At 47.9% G+C, this 17637-nt stretch overlaps 1 protein-coding gene across 1 annotated transcript; it reads left to right on the forward strand.

Annotated features, from left to right (window-relative positions):
* The first annotated feature begins 308 nt into the window (after positions 1–308).
* DRGX (dorsal root ganglia homeobox) lies at positions 309–16896 on the forward strand. The gene is made up of 6 exons (XM_074155131.1): positions 309–342; positions 2909–3006; positions 3283–3384; positions 6048–6220; positions 6721–6833; positions 16631–16896. The coding sequence occupies exons 1-6, from the start codon at positions 309–311 to the stop codon at positions 16894–16896; spliced, it is 786 nt and encodes a 261-aa protein (XP_074011232.1).
* The last annotated feature ends 741 nt before the right edge of the window (positions 16897–17637 follow it).

The raw sequence follows: 17637 nt of genomic DNA on the forward strand, positions 1-17637 counted from the left end.
CTTTTTCGTTTCTTTGCGCGGGGTCAGACACTACTTTCTCTGCTTCCTCTGGGATGGGATCTCGGATTATCAGTGAGTTTCTCCGCGTGTTTTCTTCTGGTTATTCACCTATTCTGTTCTTTCCTTCTCTCTGTGCCTTCAGGTCGACGGGAGACACCTCGGCGGTGCCCGGCCGGGGAGCTGGTGCCGGTGCGTGGGTGCGGGGGAAGCGCGGAAGCCCCGCGCCCCGCGGGCTGGCCCCGGCCCCGTCCCCGGCAGCCGGCGGGCTCGCAGGGGCGGGCGGCGGTCGCCCGCCCAGCCGCAGGGCCATGTTCTACTTCCACTGCCCCCCGCAGCTAGAAGGTGAGTGTTGTCACACGGAGACGTGTAAGCGCAAGAGCTGAACTTCGGCGGGGTGTGTGTGTGTGTGTGCGCTGGGGACAGAGGGACAAACTGTGTTTTGACTTGCTCCAAGGCCGCCGGGGCACAGATTTGTGCTGAGATCAGACACAGATCTATACAGACAGCTTCAATATAAAAGCGCATCATCTATTTGCCCGGAGAGAACACAACGCTCCCCCCCCTCCCCGCGCCCAGCTCTCCCCTCTTGTCACAGGATGGAAAGAAGGATTGCACGATGTTTTTTTTTTTTTTTTTTCCCCCCTTCTTTTAATTCGATTCCTGTTGGAAAGGCCTCGTTTTTACACCCCCCACCCCTGTCGTTTTGCCACCTGCCTCCCCTCTGCGGATAGCGATCCCGCGGTTGAGCCTCAGGCTAGGAGAGAGATGCTTTTCTCCCCTCCCAGCACAGATGTTGGTGTCATGGCTGTAATCGGGACACTTTCAGGACGCGGTCACGCCTCCTCCCTCCAGCCAAAGGGACCGCATAAATCTTTAATGCTATTTTACAAACATTCTGCGGGAGGATGGGGAAAGACGGGGCACGACTGAGAAGGGAAAAAAAAAAAAAAAAAAAGCGGAACCTAAATATTTGGGAGGATTTTTTTCTTTGTGTTATCAACCGGAGGGTTTTGTTTTGTTTGGTTGGTTGGTTGGTTGTTTTTTTTTTGTTGTTGTTGTTGTTTAGTTGTTTCCTTTTTTTTTATAAAATACGGCAGCCTTCGGGATTTCCCCGTGTCACCCCCGCACCCGCTCCCGCCGGCCGGAGCTTCGGCCGCGCAACTTAAGCTCCGGGCGGACTGTCCCGCCGTGCCCGGGCACTGCCTGGGGAGGGGGGGGGCAAGCGACCCGTCCCCGTCAAATCCCCCTTCCCCTCTGCTCGCATGGGCATCACCCGGCGAGCAAGGGGCTTTCCCCGCTGTAGCGCTGCCAGGAAGAGGTGGTCCAGCGGCTTCATCCTCCTCCGGGGAAGGGTCACACACACACACCCCCACACCCCCCCCCCACACCCCCGCTTTAAACTCCCGGGGCCGGCGGACTCAAGCCGGCTGGAAAATTCGCTCCCCAAAGTTGTCGCCGGCGCGGCCGGCTTTGTGCCTTGTTTTTTTGTTTTGTTTTTTTTTTTTTGTTTTTGTTTTTTTTGGCAGACAGCTTTGGGAAGGTGCTTTTGGCTGGTTGTGTGTTTGTTTCTCCGGTGGCAGTTTTGGGGCCGGTGCCCGGTTTTGGTGGCCCGAGCCGGGGAGCGGTCCCCGCGGGCTGCAGCCTCTGCCGGCGGCGGGGGGGGGGGGTGGGGGGTTGGCTGCGGGCGGAGGGGCCGCTCCGGTAAGCCCTGCTATAGGGCGAAAACAGCGCAGAGCATCCCAAGTGAAACAAAAAATAAATAAATTCCCCCCCTATAAAAAAAAAAAAACCCAAATCACCGAAACGATGAAGTGGCAACAGAAAAGCCCCTTTGGGCACCCGAGGAGGCCCGGCGGTTCCGGAGGGAAGTGAGGGGGCTCCGGGGGTCACCAGGACAGTATTTTATAGTATTTTATTCTCTGCTGAGCATCTCCCGGGGCCGCAGCGAGTTCTGTCCGTCCGCGTTTACCTTCAAAAGGATGCTGCAAGAGGAGCGGCAGCTCTGCCAGCCGCTTCTGTGGGTTTGGGCACTTTTCAGTTCCAGGGTGTGGGGGGGTGTGGGGGGGGGGAGTTTGGTTTAGGTTTTGGGGTTTTATTTGTTTTGTTTTGGTGTTTGTTTTTTTTTTTGTTTGTTTGTTTGTTTTGTTTTTACCCAGTTTTGTCAGCGTACGGGAGGGGAGCGGAGCGTTTCAGCCCGGGCGGTGTGTGACCGGGGCAGCCGCCAAGGCCGGGCTCTGCCCCACGGAAGGTGGTTTGCATCCCGCCGAGCTGCCTCCCCTCTCCCTGCCTCCCGCCGGGGACAAACTCCCTGGGCCCCAATCTACCCCCTGGGGTCCCTCGAGCCCCCCCAACCCCCCGTCGGGGAAGGGCAAGGGGTTCCCTCCTCCAGCCCCCTTCCCGCCGCCCCCGGTGCTCGGCGCTGTACGAAGCCCCGGGCCCGTGTTCGCCCCCGGGGGGGGGGGCTCGGCCGCTGCTGGGAGGGCGAAAACTGCCAGCGGCCCCAAGTCCTGCTCCTTCCAGGCACGGGGGGGCTTCCCTTTTTACGAGCTCGAGCTGCCGTCGCCCCGCCTGGGTCAAAGCCTCGTCTCTTCGTCCTTTTAAAACACAAAAGGTCCGAAAATGACCCATTTCCCGGGGCGGGCTGCCTTTCACCCGCCGCGGGGGTGAGCTCAGGTCGTCAGGACCCCCCCAGGTGCCGGCAGGACACACACACATCCCCCCCCCCCCCCCCAGCCGGCCGAGCTGCTAGGGGGCTCCGCGGCGACGGGGCAGCGCTCCCCGCCCGCTCCCTCCCGCTCCCGAACGGCCCCGAGCCGGTTCCCGGCCCTTTGCCCCCCCCCCCCCCCGCTCCCCGCAACGCCCCGGGGGGGCTGCGGGTCCCTAACGCCGTTCTCCCCCCGACCCCCAGGCGCAGCCCCCTTCGGAGGTCACTCGGCCGGCGACTTCGACGACGGGTTCCTGCGAAGGAAGCAGCGCCGCAACCGCACCACCTTCACCCTGCAGCAGGTAAGGAGCCCGCTCTGCCCCCCGGCCTGTGTGCGGCCCCCCCCCAACATTGTCCCTTGCCTGCTCCCTGCCTGCTCCTGCCTGCACCGCCCGGCTCCCTGCCCGACCCGCTGCCCCGGGCCGCCCCGCTTTCCCCATCCCTCTCTGAAGCCTCCCTGGAGGAGGGTGGGGAGCTGGATGGACGCCCCCCACCCCCAGAGGGCAGCCCCCCGGCCCGACCCGCGTTCCAGCTGTGCCTTGCCCCTGACAGATGTTTGCTCTCCTCCCTTCCACTAGCTCGAGGCCCTGGAAGCGGTTTTTGCCCAAACCCACTACCCTGATGTGTTCACCAGGGAGGAGCTGGCTATGAAAATCAACCTCACGGAAGCCAGGGTGCAGGTAAATATTCTGGGGAATTATTTAACTCTCAGGGATTCAAACTGGGAAACTTTTTTTTCTTTTTTCTTTTTTCTTTTCTTTTTTTTTTCTTTTTCTTTTTTTTTTTTTTTTTTTGACATCATGACTGCAGAGTGCACATTTGGCCAAAGAACGCAAATGAAGACGATCTGTCATTTTCATGATGCACTTTAATAACATCAACATAATGTGGAATATTAGATTAGGTTGATTAATCGGTCATTCATAATTAACTAGTGATAATGTTCTACACTAATTTGTCCGCGTCTCCAAGGTACTAAATTACATCAATGCACATCCATTTCCTTGCTTTTGGAGGGGGGTGTGTGTGTGGAGAAAAGAGCTGAGACGTGATTCTCCAAAGCAAGGATGACCACTGTCAGGCCATGGGGTTTGGCAGCTGCAGGGGGCCCGGCTGCCAGGAAGAAATCTCCTGCACCTCCTCAACTTTTCTCCCTCAACGCTTAATTGAGACAGCTAAAGAGCCTGCAGAGCAATCCCCACACCCTTCAGATGTTCCAAAAAACACCATTGGCCGCGATTATCGTCTTTACGCCCCAACTGGTTTCCACCCCTTCCTTCCTTCTCCCCACTTTTTCCTCCCTCTTTTTTTTTTTTTTTTTTGATCCAGGTGTTTATTTTTCCATACCCAGGGGTTAACTTTGTGCCTGTACGTGCTCTGCTAAGGAGAGCAGTCCTGCAGTTGTCAGAGATGGATCCCTCTAACTCTGCAGGCATCCACCCCAGAGTTACAAGCCATTTTTTGAATACGATTATGTATTAATTTTATTTATGGGGCTTTTCTGCACGCTGTTTTTGTATTTTATTTTTTTTATTTTATTTTATTTAGGTGCTCGGGGTTAAGACTATGCAAAGATCTAATTGTAGGAAATATAATAGCTTGCCTTTTGTTCCCTAGGGTCATGTTAGTATCTCTTAAAACCCAATGGCTGAAGAGAGATAATGGAATTCACCGCAGTAAATTGGGGATTGTAAACAAATTATTTCTCCTATAATCAGATTATGCGATCCTGATTATTAAATCTGAACATGAATCATTGGTCATATGCGGACAAATTAAACTGATTATTATTTGGAAATGAAAATCTCCTTTTGCCACTGCATTGTAGGTACTGGTGTTTTAAAAAAAAAAAAAATTAAAAAAAAATGTCATTTTGGCTATTGGCGCCTAAAGACTGAACTGCAAATTGAGATAAATGGGACAATTATTGAGCATTCAGAAGTGGGAGATCATAACTTCTTCCTGAAAGGTGCAAGGGTGAGATAGGGGTGGTGACAATGAGATTGCTGAGGACTGGGGTTTAGCCTTGTTGTTGGTTATTATGCAAACAGACAATAGATGCAAGCGTTTGTTTAGCCTGCCTTCGTGCAGGGACACGGGGAAACACAGAGGATGGGAGATATGTTTACATTTATACCCCTTGCTCATTCAAATATGATTAATGTGCTATAAAGCGGAGTCTTAATCGAAGATGATGTTGTCAAACAATAACTAAATAGGGAAATAAACGACTTCATCATGCTCTTTCCTCAGAAGCAGGCGAACTGTCAGTGCAAAGTCATTAAAATATGATAATGAAAAATAGCTCAATTAAATGTTGTTATAGCTGTGACCTTCATTCAATTAAGACGCAAGAAAGTGTCTGCATTTTGCTTTGCATTTAACTGCTCTAAATTTAGAATATAGATAAAATCATTATTCAACGTTTGCTGATACATGCAATTAAAAGGCAGCTAACTAAAATGGAGTTGTAGGAGGAGAATAATAATAATAACAATCTCGCCTGTACTTGAAGTCATGTATTAAAATGTGGATTTCCTGACCTCAAGAGAGGCTTGGCATTTTCCACCTCAAAAAAAAGGCGCTTTCAGAGCATCAGCTCCAAGGTAAATTAAAAAAAAAAAAAAAAAGTGTTTGGACTAAAAGTCAGGGGATAAAATTGAGAACGTGAATATTTGTCTTGCATTACAGGGAAAAAATAAGTTTTGGAAACTGGTGTGTATTAAACTGCAGAATGATCTTCCAAAATTAGCATCTACCACCCTTTTGAGGCCTCTAAATGCAGACTGGGCAAATACATCATAGAAATAACAGCAAGGATCAGTCGGCTCCGGGAAACGGGCTGGATAAGATGGCCTGGTACATACCTTTTCATTTCTGACCTGTTCGATTCCAGCAGCAGCTCATTTAAAGACTTATATATGGTTTCATCAGAATGCTTAGATATCTTAGATACTTATAGGTACTTATATTTAAGTCCATCCCTATACAAACATGTTAAAACACAGAAATCAGTGAGAATTAAACCTGTGCCTAAAGGCAAGCGCACGTTTAAATATTTTGCTAACTGGCACAGTAACATTAAACCTCTTTCTTTTGGTTGGTTGTTTTATTTTTATTATGCCTTTTGAATATCTTTAGACATTCCTGGCCTGTTTTCCAGGCACAGAAATATTCCATATACAAATGTAATGCTCAGGCTCAACCAGAATAACAACAGGGACACAAAATAAGAGGAAGTTTTAGCCACGCTTCTAAATGTCTGCTTTCACGAGAGTAACAATTCCCTTGCGTCGCCTCGGGCTAAACACGCTATTGAGACCAGGTTGTTCTCCTGCTCCAGGTGTGGTTCCAAAATCGAAGAGCTAAATGGAGGAAAACAGAGAGGGGCGCTTCCGACCAAGAGGGCTCCAAGGAAACCATGGCTGAGGTGGCGCCTCCCGCAAGGAATTTGAATTCCCCTTCTCCAGCAGATCAAACCAGGAATAAAAAAGAGGGCCTGGAGATCCAGCAGAGGTAAGAGTAGTACGTGTTATCAACTGCTTCTCCTTGGGGCACGCAGGCATCGTACGTGTCAATACCTACAGATATGCCTGCTGCCAAGCCTTGCCATACACAGTGTCATCTTCAAAAGTCCAAATAATTTGAAGAGGAGTTGTCTCTTGTGCAACCCACTGCTCCCAGTGGAGATGCTGGTGGCTGTGGGATGATAATGTTCACAGAATCATAGAATGCTTAGAGTTGGAAGGGACCTTAAAGATCATCCAGTTCCTGGGCAGGGACATCTCCCACCAGACCAGGTTGCTCAAAACCCCATCCAGCCTGGCTTTGAACACCTCCAGGGATGGGGCATCCACAGCTTCCCTGGGCAACCTGGGCCAGTGCCTCACCACCCTCAATGTTATCCAGGCTTGGTCCCATCTAGTTGGAGGCTAAGACACCAAAATGTTTGTGTGCTGCCTTTGGAATCAGCTAGTTCTGCTTTTATAAGGAAGCTGTTTTCTCTTCTCCGTCAGCCTGAGTCGAGCAGTGGGTCCCACAGGACCTTTCTTCCCTTCCTGCCTGCCGGGGACTCTTCTCAACACAGCCACCTACGCACAGGCTTTATCCCATGTCGCCTCTCTAAAAGGTAAGTGACTTTGTTTAACTTCGGGGATAAACTCAAAGAGTGGCTCTTTCACACTAAAAGACTGCTCTTCCGGCACGGTCCCACTCGGGGCAGTGGGAAATGATGAGAAACGATGGGAAATGGTGGATCCTTCTTTCTGTTCCTGGCAGCAGTTGCCCTGACCGATGCTGTGGGTACAGGAGCGAGTCTCCTCTTGTAACTTGTAGCATCATTTGCGGCAACGCTCCTTCCTTTTACCCAGACAGTTAGTTTTGGTGAGGTCAGGGTTTATCTCAAGGAGGAAGGCAGGTAGGGCTTGCTCCTTTAGAGTTTTCTTGGCATATACCTTTTTTTTTTTAGTCAAATTTATACTAATAAATTAGTTATACACATCCTTTTGCATTATACATTACCTGGCACCGGTACCGATGCCTCATCCGCTCTTTGCCGGCGGTTTCCTTTGCAGCACATCTCCACACAATGCCAGACTTTTCTCTTCTTGGGCAGCGGGTCCCCTTTGAGAACTTGAACCAAGCCTGTGCATGGGGACAGGAGGGGGTTACAAAGTGATTCCTGGGACCCAGGCTCCAGGAAAGGGTACACCCAGCACCCCCATCCCTTTTTCTCTTCCCAAAAAGCAGCAGTTTGCGTCTTTTAAAAATAAATCACCAGCCGATCCATTAGCCGCTCCTAGCCTAACAATTTATAAGACTGAGGGTGTAAGCAGGATGAATTCAATTTATAGATTTATAGGATGTAAAGCCCGATAGCACTGCCAAGCACAAAGTGGCGCGTACATTTACTCTGTGCCCCAGTGGGGTGCATTTGCGAGGAGCCTTTCCCAGTCTGAGACCCCCCGCTACGACCACAAATGTCCTCTTAATACCTCTGGCCATGTTCTCTGGCGTACCTCATACTCTTTCTGAGGATTTCCAGTTAAACCAGCATCGCCAAGGTATATTCCTGAAAGAAACGCTCGAAACAGCTGAGTTTTGCATTAAGTCCTGCCCCTTCTTCTCTCTTCCCTCCTGTCTTTCCAAAAAGCAGCTGAAGCCAGACACACCACACAGCTCCGGCTATTTTGATGGCTGCGGCACTTGGGATTTTGAAATAAGAAAAGCCATACAGGTGTGACCTGAACCCTAAAACTGGTGGAAACGGGTTGTGTTCAATGAATAATTTTGGATGGAAGGTTTTTGTCTTTTTTTTCCCCTTAAAATTTATGTTTAACCATTTTCAAAATCAAATGCATCAGTACATTGTTCTCACCCGTTTCATGCTGAAATGTAGCTACATTTTAGGAAAAATGACCCCATTAAACAAATGCCAAACAAAATGAAATAAAAATGAACAAAAAAAAGTCATGTGGGTTTTTTTTTAAGTTTTATTTATTTGGAAGAATTCCAGATATTCTTTGCTGTGATTTTACAGCTCAGCCACTAAATTGAGAAATTAATATTTTGCTCCTTTTTGCTTGATTGCAGTTTTACAACTTAAGGGCAGGAAAAATCCTATTCCTGAGCTTCTTGTAAAGATACTTATTAGACAGTCGGTTGCCCAGGCTGAGACGCAGTGTCCCTGAAAAATCGGTCAAAAAATGTAAATATTGGGGTTTTTTATAATTTGTATAGGGATGGTGAGTTATCAGATCCATGCATGTTATCTCAATGAATGTTGTCAGCTACACAGTTGAGTGCAGAGATGCCCGGTTTGTATCTCCCACCTGACACTAGAAATCTCCAGGTACGTCCAAGGGGAATGGGATAAAGTAGTATGTTTTGATTTTAAGAAATCCTATTCCAGATTTGCGTATCTGCGTGTCCCCCTGCCAGGAGCTCTGTGGAGCTGCCTGTGCCTCTCAGCACATTATTATACTTGTAAGGAACTGGGAGACTGAGCTGTTGCTTCGAGAGAAGATCGTTTTCTTCTGCAGCAAGGTCTCGGCAATGTCAAATTTTGGCTTTGAGGTTAAGGGAGAAGAATTTGCTGTTCTATAAGGTGGCAAATTTCATTTATACAAGCAGAGAACAATTGTAGCATCTTTCTTGTGGCATTTATACATGGAGTGTTGTCTCCTCTTTGCTTGGCTCATCTCCACAAGTTCCTCTTTCCCTGTTTCTTCAAGAGCAATTCCCTTGGGCTGGAGTAGGGGCTGCACACAGCAGACCTTGAGCTTCAGTCTCGTTAATTGGCAATGACCAACAGGATGATCTCTAGAGGTTCAGAGTGGACCAGAAGTATCACAAGCCTGATCCGCATTTTGTTTTTCTTTGCTATGGGAACACCGGGTGAACGATGGTTCATCTAAACCAATGTATTTGAGAGCACAACCAAGCTCACATCAGTCCGGAGGAGGAGACCATGGTTGTGGGAAGGAAGGAAAGGACAGGGAGAGCCACACTGTTCACAAAACTGTCATATGACATTCTCCGTCTTGCTCAATTCAGGTTGTTTGACTCTCCCTTCTCATCCCTCTCTTTGAGCTTGGAGCCGATTTGTATGTTTCAGACCCATCAAAGGAGAACTAACCCTACATTTGGGTGGACATTAGTCTGTGTCCTTATGCTGACAGGACTCTGACACAGTGATTCTGGGAAAACAGAACTTTATGCCACATGAAATCCCATCAAACTTGGCACAGGGTGTAAAATTCTGAGCTGTTTGGGTTTTGGATTGCTTGGATAAGGAGAAATTCAGCAAATAGTAAGGTTTTCCAAGTCCTATTGAAGAGTGACACAGTCAAGAGGTCTTCCTGGGATGTCTCTTGTGCCAACCATGCTTTGAAACTGCCAGGAACTTTTTGTGCTTTTGAAGGCAAAATAGTTGCTCCAGAATCACAGCACCATTTTACTACCAGTGGATGCGTGACCCTGCTTTTCCCACCATTGGGAGGATAATTCTGGATAATTTGGGCCAATAAAGGGAGTCACATTCTTCAGTAAGGCTGTGCAAGCTGCCTGCAGACAGATGGGCACTCTCAGCACATCAGATACTACTGGGAAGTCTTGGTTGTTTTCTTGTTCTCTTGAGGAGACGAGACGTGCTTTGTTGGGCTTGTGAGCCAACACTTTGTTGGTGTCAGTGAGTAATATTTGACTGATGCTTTGGAAGGAGACAATTAAAATCAATAATCAATGCGGTGAATAACAAGTGATGATGGTGATGTAACTAATTAATAATTATTTTATACTCTCAGGGACCATTTTCATTCTGCCACTTGAGAGTTCTCTGTCTTCTGTAAAGAAACTAATACCTCCCTTTCGCCTTCTCTGATGTTGATTGCTTGGCTCCAGACCCAGATTTCCAAGGCTGCATAAAGAGTCTGGGACATATGGTTCCTGGGTCTAATTTGTAGGGTAAGGATATAATAGTTGATGATGGGGTTGGTCTAGTAGAGACAAGAGGCCTCAGGACGGTCTAGAATGGGGCAGGGATGTCTGCAACTTTGTTTTTGGAAGGACTGTGGAGTGCCCTGTGGTCTTTGCCTTGTGCTTTGTATGCCTCAACAGGCAGTGCTCATCTGAACCCCACTTCTAGGTAAACAGGGGATGTTGTTGGAGCACGAGACTAGGTGTGTTCTGGTGAATGAGAAGAAAGCTGTTCTCCCTAAGCACGATGCCCCGTGCACCCTGCTGTCTCTGAAACTGAGATATTTTATTTTTCCTCAGAGGGAAAAAAAGGGTTATTTACCACCTCAGGGTGTTGTGAAGGAAGCAGGCTGGCTACACAATAGCAATCAGAACTGTAATTCAGAGCGTAGACTGTTCCAGAGAAGAGTGTATTACCACTGGACAGTTTTTTTCTCTTTCTATGAAATATGGTCTATTCAGTCGTACAACAGACCTTTTCCCTTCCTTAGGTGAGTCCTCTCCCTCTCTGAAGTTTAGCTCTTCAGGAGGCTGTACTTGGTAGCAAGCATCTGTTAGCTGCCATATCACCTCACTACATACTATTCTTTCAGGAAAGAAAATTTCTCATTTGAAAAATTAGGATCAGATCATAATTTCCATGGTATACAGGGTTTCCTACTGCAGGTTTTTAGTTCTTCACTGTTGGCCATAGTCAGGAAGAAGGTTGGCTCGCACAGGTGAAATTTCTGGTGTTTATTACTCTCTGAAATTGTCCTAATTTGACAACTATGCTACTTCATTGTGGTGACTTCGACATTTCCATGATCTTCCAAGATGAATCACTTACTGTAAACCATGCATCTGCAGTCCATTTAGTAGATTTAATTGCAGACCTCAAATATGAAGGGAAAATACTTGTTTTATTTATGGGCTGTATAACAATAGAGTCATCGGGAGAAGCTAGTGTTCTGCACAGAGAGAGACCTCAAAGTACCTTCTTAATGGATGACAGCATGAATGCAATTCATTAATGTAGAAGATGTTATTAATGGGTGTAAACAAGAATCTCCGGTTTTTAGCGGAAGCCTTGTACCATTCTGGTGGCTGAGGCCAAGAGTGGGTCTGTTACATTCCACTGAAATTTCCCCAGACCCTGTGATGAGCGCAGCGTACGAGGAGAGAAATAATTACACTTGCCGGGGAATTACTTTCATAATTCACCCGCAGCTCTGCTCTGTGCAAGTTATAGCCCAGTTGGTTTTTCATGGCACCTCCGCACCACCGATAGAGAGGCAGGATTGCATTATGCACATCAAAGTGGATATTCCAGGGCCCCATTGATTAGGCTCTTTTATGGTTTGTTGCTGCTCTTCATATTAGGGAGGCTTAATTGCAGCATCCAGGAAAAAAATCCACAGCAACTAGAACTGCCCATCCATTACGTTTCAATTTCTGTTATGGAAAGATGAGGAGAATTTTGCCTGATTCTATCAGGCAATTCCCGTTGCCAAGGCTGAGAAGGAAGTGTTCAAGGACCTAACTTACCCTTGAACTGGTGTTTACTGGATTGAGGCACCGCTGCTCACCATGAGACCGGAGAACAGGAATCAAAACTCTTGGGGTCCTTTATTTTTTTTCTGTCAATCTTGATTATGGACTTACTGACTTTCCTCATGCTTTTCTCACATGCTTTTCTCAGAGCAAATAGATCAAGCGGGTTCTGTTTGGCATCTTTCCTAGTTTACCTGTGACTTTAGAGAATTTAAAACATTTCTTTAGTTTGCTACAGACACACAGACCTTGAGCAAATTACTTTGATTCCCATACCGCAAGTCCCTGACTCCAGCACTGCTCTACATTGCAGGTAGACTTTTTTGGGAGTCTTTATCACAAATATTAGGGAATATGCAGCTATTAGGAGCCCTGAGAGCCACGGGAAGGAAATCGGTGCTGGATTGTTCCTCCAGGTCAAATCTTGATTAGGTTAGTGGATCTTAGCTGGGCAGGGATTCCTATTGACCCCTCTTGGGGTGGCACATGGCAGCAGGATTTGGGGTGAGATCATGTGTTTGATGTGAAAGGGAAGAGCAGTAAACACTTGCTGAGCTGACAGTATTTGAAGGACCGGTTGTGTTCTCCCAGATTTTGTGGGCTTTGCTGCCGGCTTTCATGTCCAAATGGGCAAGGTTCTGGCTTCTGAGTTATCATTTTGGAACTGTACTAATGGCACAAATAAAGGAGGATGAAATCCTTCTGTCCAGTGTTGAGTTATTTACACAAAAAGGCTCCTGCTACAGCAACCGAGCCAGATCATCAGCTCTTTGTTGTTTGCGTTGGGCACAGAGCCAAGGAGGTGTGAAATTATAACATTTAGACTCTTCTCTCAGCACTGAAGTGCTCTCCCAGCCTCTGGGCAGCACAGGGTGCCTTCCACATTTAACCAGCTTAGGCACTAGAGGAGGAACCATCTAGCACAACTGCAGCAGCCCTAAGTTATACTGGGAGCATCTGGTGCCTCCTTGTTTCAGGCTTTAAGGTCATGCCTCTCTTAGTCTTTGGAGCTCCTGATTAAGAGTTCAAAAAGGTTTGGATAAAGCCACTTTTGTTTCTCCTGCTTGTGCCCTCAGACTTTAATAGACTCAGTGTTGGCATCATATATGAAGAGCAAGAGGGAGCTCCCTTTGAATCAGCCCTTGCTGGGAAATGACACCACAAACTTGAGGTTGGTGTTGACTCTCCAGCCCCTGGAGGGGCTGGAGACTTCAGGGTTGATGAGGATTTAGAGCTCAAGCAAACCAATGTGACTACTATCAGAAAAAAATGATACTTAATTCAAGCATGATGTTTTCGCTGCAAACGAAAGAGGTGAAGATTTTAAATGGGAATTTTTCCTTTCTTCCCTCTGTGTCAGGTTGCTGTTCAGCTGTTCACATCAAATGCTGATACACACAAACACTGCGAGAGGAAGGCAACTGGGGTTTTGCCTTTTAGGAGGCATATCTATTTAATTCTTTGAACTGTTGAGTTAAAATACAAAATATGTATTTTAAATACTTATTTACCTATATGGGCCCCACTCCCACCCCACTCTTCTCAGCTGAAACTGAACCTTGGAACTGTACAAAAGGGTCCGCAACCAAAATTGTAGATCAAACATCATTACAATTGAAATGTGATGTTGGCAGAGACAAGACAGAACTAATTTAATTTTTCCTGTCAGTCTCTGTAGTAGATCAATTAAACTGCCAAGTGGATCAAATATTTCAGACTGTATTTATTACATTAAGTATTTATGTTCAGGCTGAGCATTTAAAGTATGATCTCATATAGGAATACAAGGAGGTTCAGATCAATTCAGAAGAATTTGCTGTAAGTTAATGGAAATCTAATTGTGTATTTTAATTTTGTGTACAGGAGTCAGTAAGTTCCTGAAAGAAAGAAAATGGTACCCTGTCCATATTGTATCAACCTGATCCAAATCCCATTAAAGTAATATCATTAAAGTCATAGAAGTTAGTGGAACCTGGATCAAGCTTTAGGGTTAATGGCTTAACTCTCACTGATTTTTGATGGGAGCTGGGTGCCTAAACTCCTCAGAGGATCCCAAATAAGTAGGAACGATCCCTTCCTTCTCCACCTCGGACTCAGGGTTACTACAATAAGACGTTAAAAAAGCCCTTGGTGTCTGCTATATGTGGATGCCTCTTTCTCGGTGAAGGTCACCTGCCTGTCCATCGTGGGCTGACTGACGGGCAGGTGGAGACCTTGAGCTCCTGAGACTCCCATTGTTTGTCTTGGCTTTTGTGCCAGCAGAGTCCGATATTACCCGCAGACACAGGCAATTGCAGGTAGATTCAACCTTCCTTACAACCTACAAACAGAGCTAAATCCTGCTCTCCTGTCTTCCATCTAGACCCTGGAGCAAATGACATTCATTACTTTAAAATTTTTCACGTGAGCTGTTGTTTGCAGGTGTTTTAAGCTCAGTGAAAATGAAAGGCATGGTTTATGGGTGCGTTATTGCTAGAGACAGCCTAGTTTCCACCACAGGTACCTGCACCCTCAGGTTGCAGAGCCACGAGGTAATATCAGGTCTAATTATTAAGCCAAGAGCTTAGATTGGTACCGAAGGCTGATAAATATTTTATCCCTTCCTAACAATGGAATGAAAATTATTCTTAGGGGCTGAAGAGGATTCTTTTCCACTTCTCCCTGCCTCCTACTGAGCAGACACTGTCTGTGCTCGGTCCTGTGTTGAGTACCACACATAGCCCTCACCCTGGGACCCAAACACCCATGTGGGAAAGTCTCACTCAGTTTGCATTAGAAAACATCAGTGCAAAGAGAGAGCTGATGCACAGGCAGCCTCCGTGCTCCCCCGTTTCAGATCCGAACCTTTAAATAGTGGGGCTTAATAGTAGAGAAAAACCAGAGCTCTGTATGGCTTCTGCAGGTAAAGACCTGCTGAAAACTGCAAGGATGCTGAAGTGCCCATCGTCCTCTCCACCTTCTTGTTAAAACAGTGGCCACCCAGCACCCCCAAAGTGGCTGTGATTCAACAGGGCAAAAAAAATGGCTTTATGAGTGGGGCTGGTGGTGGCGAAAAATTGTAAGTTGTGTTACTGAGGGGATTTTGTGATAAACCTTCCTTCTGATCTGCAAAAAGCAGCTGCAGAATTCAGGATTGATTGCTGCAAGTGAAAAATGGAGGATGTTGGTCAAGTGCAGAGACTTCCTTGGGCAATCCAATTGAATGCCTGGACCCATGGAAATGTTGGACTGCTGTCGTCTGCTCTCTCAGAGGAGTATGACAAGAGAAAACAAGACTTTCCAGTTACATTAATAACTTGTCCCTTGTAGATTCTGTTTTTCATAATGCAAAGGGCGCTTTTTCCTGAATGTTACCTGCAAAGTGCTAATCTCCGATAATTGCTGTGGAGAAGTCTTGCCAACACCCTAAAAGCAAACAACTGCCTGCCTTCATCCCTAGCAGCTGGGTGCTGACCCGTTGCTACCAAGAGCAGAAGTGTAAAAGAAAGACTACCTGCTCCCTGCAGGTTATTAGTTCCATCACTTAGTCATGAGCCATTTAACTCAAATATTAACTGCAGAAATTAAAGCAAGTCCTTGGCCTGGAAAGATCAGAGGAAGACATTGCATCATGTCAGGATGTGCGTGGCCGGGCTGTTTCTTGTTGGAGGCAGCGTGTCAGCGAAGGACAGGCTTTTGCCAGGGGCATAGAAGAGGACGTGGAGTTTGTGTGGTCTCTGAGACCCCCTGGAAAAATGGTGTCACCCAAGGTTTCTCATCAGAGAATAAATTGAAGTGGTAGCTCATCCATCCCACCCTGCCTCCCCTCCCTACCCCTCTGACACATTCTCCTTCATTCAATAGATTCATTTAAGATAGGTACTATGGTGGTTTTTGGATAGACCACATGTCCTGCCTGGTGGTCAACCCACACTTCCATGTGTGTTTGTTTGAGAACTGGCCCAAGTCCCAGCATTATCAAAGATGAGCCAGAGGAAGAGCCTGCAGAGGTCCAGCTCAGGAAGACAGCTGGTGGAGTGAGGACTGCCTCTTGTCAGTGGGTTGCAGGGGAGCCTTTTGGCTCAAAGGGAGAGGAATATCCATTTCACCCTCTCTCCAGAGTTTTATTTCCTGCCTGGAACAGCCAATGTTTCTCAGGCGACAGGGTAGAGATGGTCTGGCCCGTCTCTTCTGGTGGGACTCTTAAGCTGTGTCATCATCATCAGCTTTAGGTGGCCTTGGCTCGCTTCTGGAGGCTATTCTCTTTGAGGTGTTGTCCTTAAGCAGCAGAGACATTGGGTGGGTGAAGGTGTAACAGATTCCTGCAGGTAGACATGATGCCAATAGTTGACAGGGCCAAGGAAAAGCCTATCTCATCTTACAGTGGGGTAGAAGAAAGTCATTAGTTTCTGCCTAATAACCAGGATATTTTCACCATTCTCTCTGGGGTGATCTTTGAGGTGTAAATAAGTGATGTCAACCCCACACTCACCCAACAAATCGATCAGGCTTCAGTGTGCAGGTGGAGGGCAGGGGACACTTCCTGCATGGGGCTGACGGTGGCCATGGAGCAGCAGCTTGGGAGGGGAAGAGGGGAAGAGCTCAGCTTCACTTTTGGGGAAATCTCATGTGAGACCTGAACTTCGCTGCTTGCTTCTGACTCCGCTTGCTCTCACTTACTCTGTTTGTTACCCTGGATGACTCACAGTGGAAGGTCCTTCACAGCGGGCCTCAGCAGAATGGGACCTAGCTTTTCTAGCCCTGATCCAGAGAACATCTAAGTACCCACTAAAGGTCAATAGGGGAGGGGTTTGTTGGCATTCGAGACTCCAACCCCACCTCTACCCTCTCCAGACTGACCACGGAGGGAACAGCCAGACAGTCCCCATGACCTTCCCTTCCCCATCAGTGATGGTGCCTTGTCTCCTTCCTCCCCAGGGAGCCCGCTGTGCTCGTGCTGCGTCCCAGACCCCATGGGCCTCTCCTTCCTGCCCACCTATGGCTGCCAAAGCAACCGCACGGCCAGCGTGGCCGCCCTGCGCATGAAGGCCCGGGAGCACTCGGAGGCCGTGCTCCAGTCTGCCAACCTCCTGCCCACCACCAGCAGCAGCCCCACTCCTCCTGCCAAACCAGGCCCCGAGGGCAGCCAGGACAAACAGCCCTCTCCGGCCAAGGAGCACATGGAAGGAGAGAAGAATGTATGAGGCCAGACTGACCGCCGGACCTCCCCCGGCTCAGGGCAGGAACTGTGCCATGCCCCAGGACAGGACGTCATGGGGCCACCAGGGACCCGGCACATCCAAGTGGCCTCTTTGGCTACCCCTTTTCACTCGTCCTTGCTTTTCTTGCACCTCTGTAGGTTCATTCCCCTGATTTATTGGCACTATCTGTGTTTGGAAACATTCGTGAAACTGTTTTTAGCCCCCATTCTCCGCATCCCAGGGACATCGAAACGATCCTGGCTTGCTCCTGCACACCTCAGGTCCCCATCCTGTGTGGGATGGAGGGCTGGCAGCCCTGCAGCGCATCCAGACGTGAGGTCCAGGGGCAGGAGAAGCATCCAGGCATCATTTACCCCATCGCACACAGCAGAGGTGAAGGAATACGCGGGTATAAACCAGCCTGGTCCCCTTCTTTCTAACGGCATTTGACCTCAACCAAGGCTATCCCAGGCAAGGTGTAAGAGAAGCAGAAAATAGAACAAAACTCTTCATGATTTTTTTCCTTCTCCCTTCTTTTCTCCAAAAGCAAAACTTTCCATGGAGTAGATGACTGGGAAATTGCCGAGATCAGTGTGCCTGTGAATAAAATCCTTGCACTAGTCCCTGCGTGACCATGGGTCTGTAACTCTGGCCGTTGCCTGGGTTAGACATGAAAGACACGTGGCTCCAGAGCGGCGCTCAGAGCTTCAAACGGTAATGCTGGTATTTAATGGAGAGTGCAGT

The sequence above is a fragment of the Numenius arquata genome, chromosome 10 (genome assembly GCF_964106895.1).
Source record: "Numenius arquata chromosome 10, bNumArq3.hap1.1, whole genome shotgun sequence".
In the NCBI taxonomy this organism is placed as follows: domain Eukaryota; kingdom Metazoa; phylum Chordata; class Aves; order Charadriiformes; family Scolopacidae; genus Numenius; species Numenius arquata.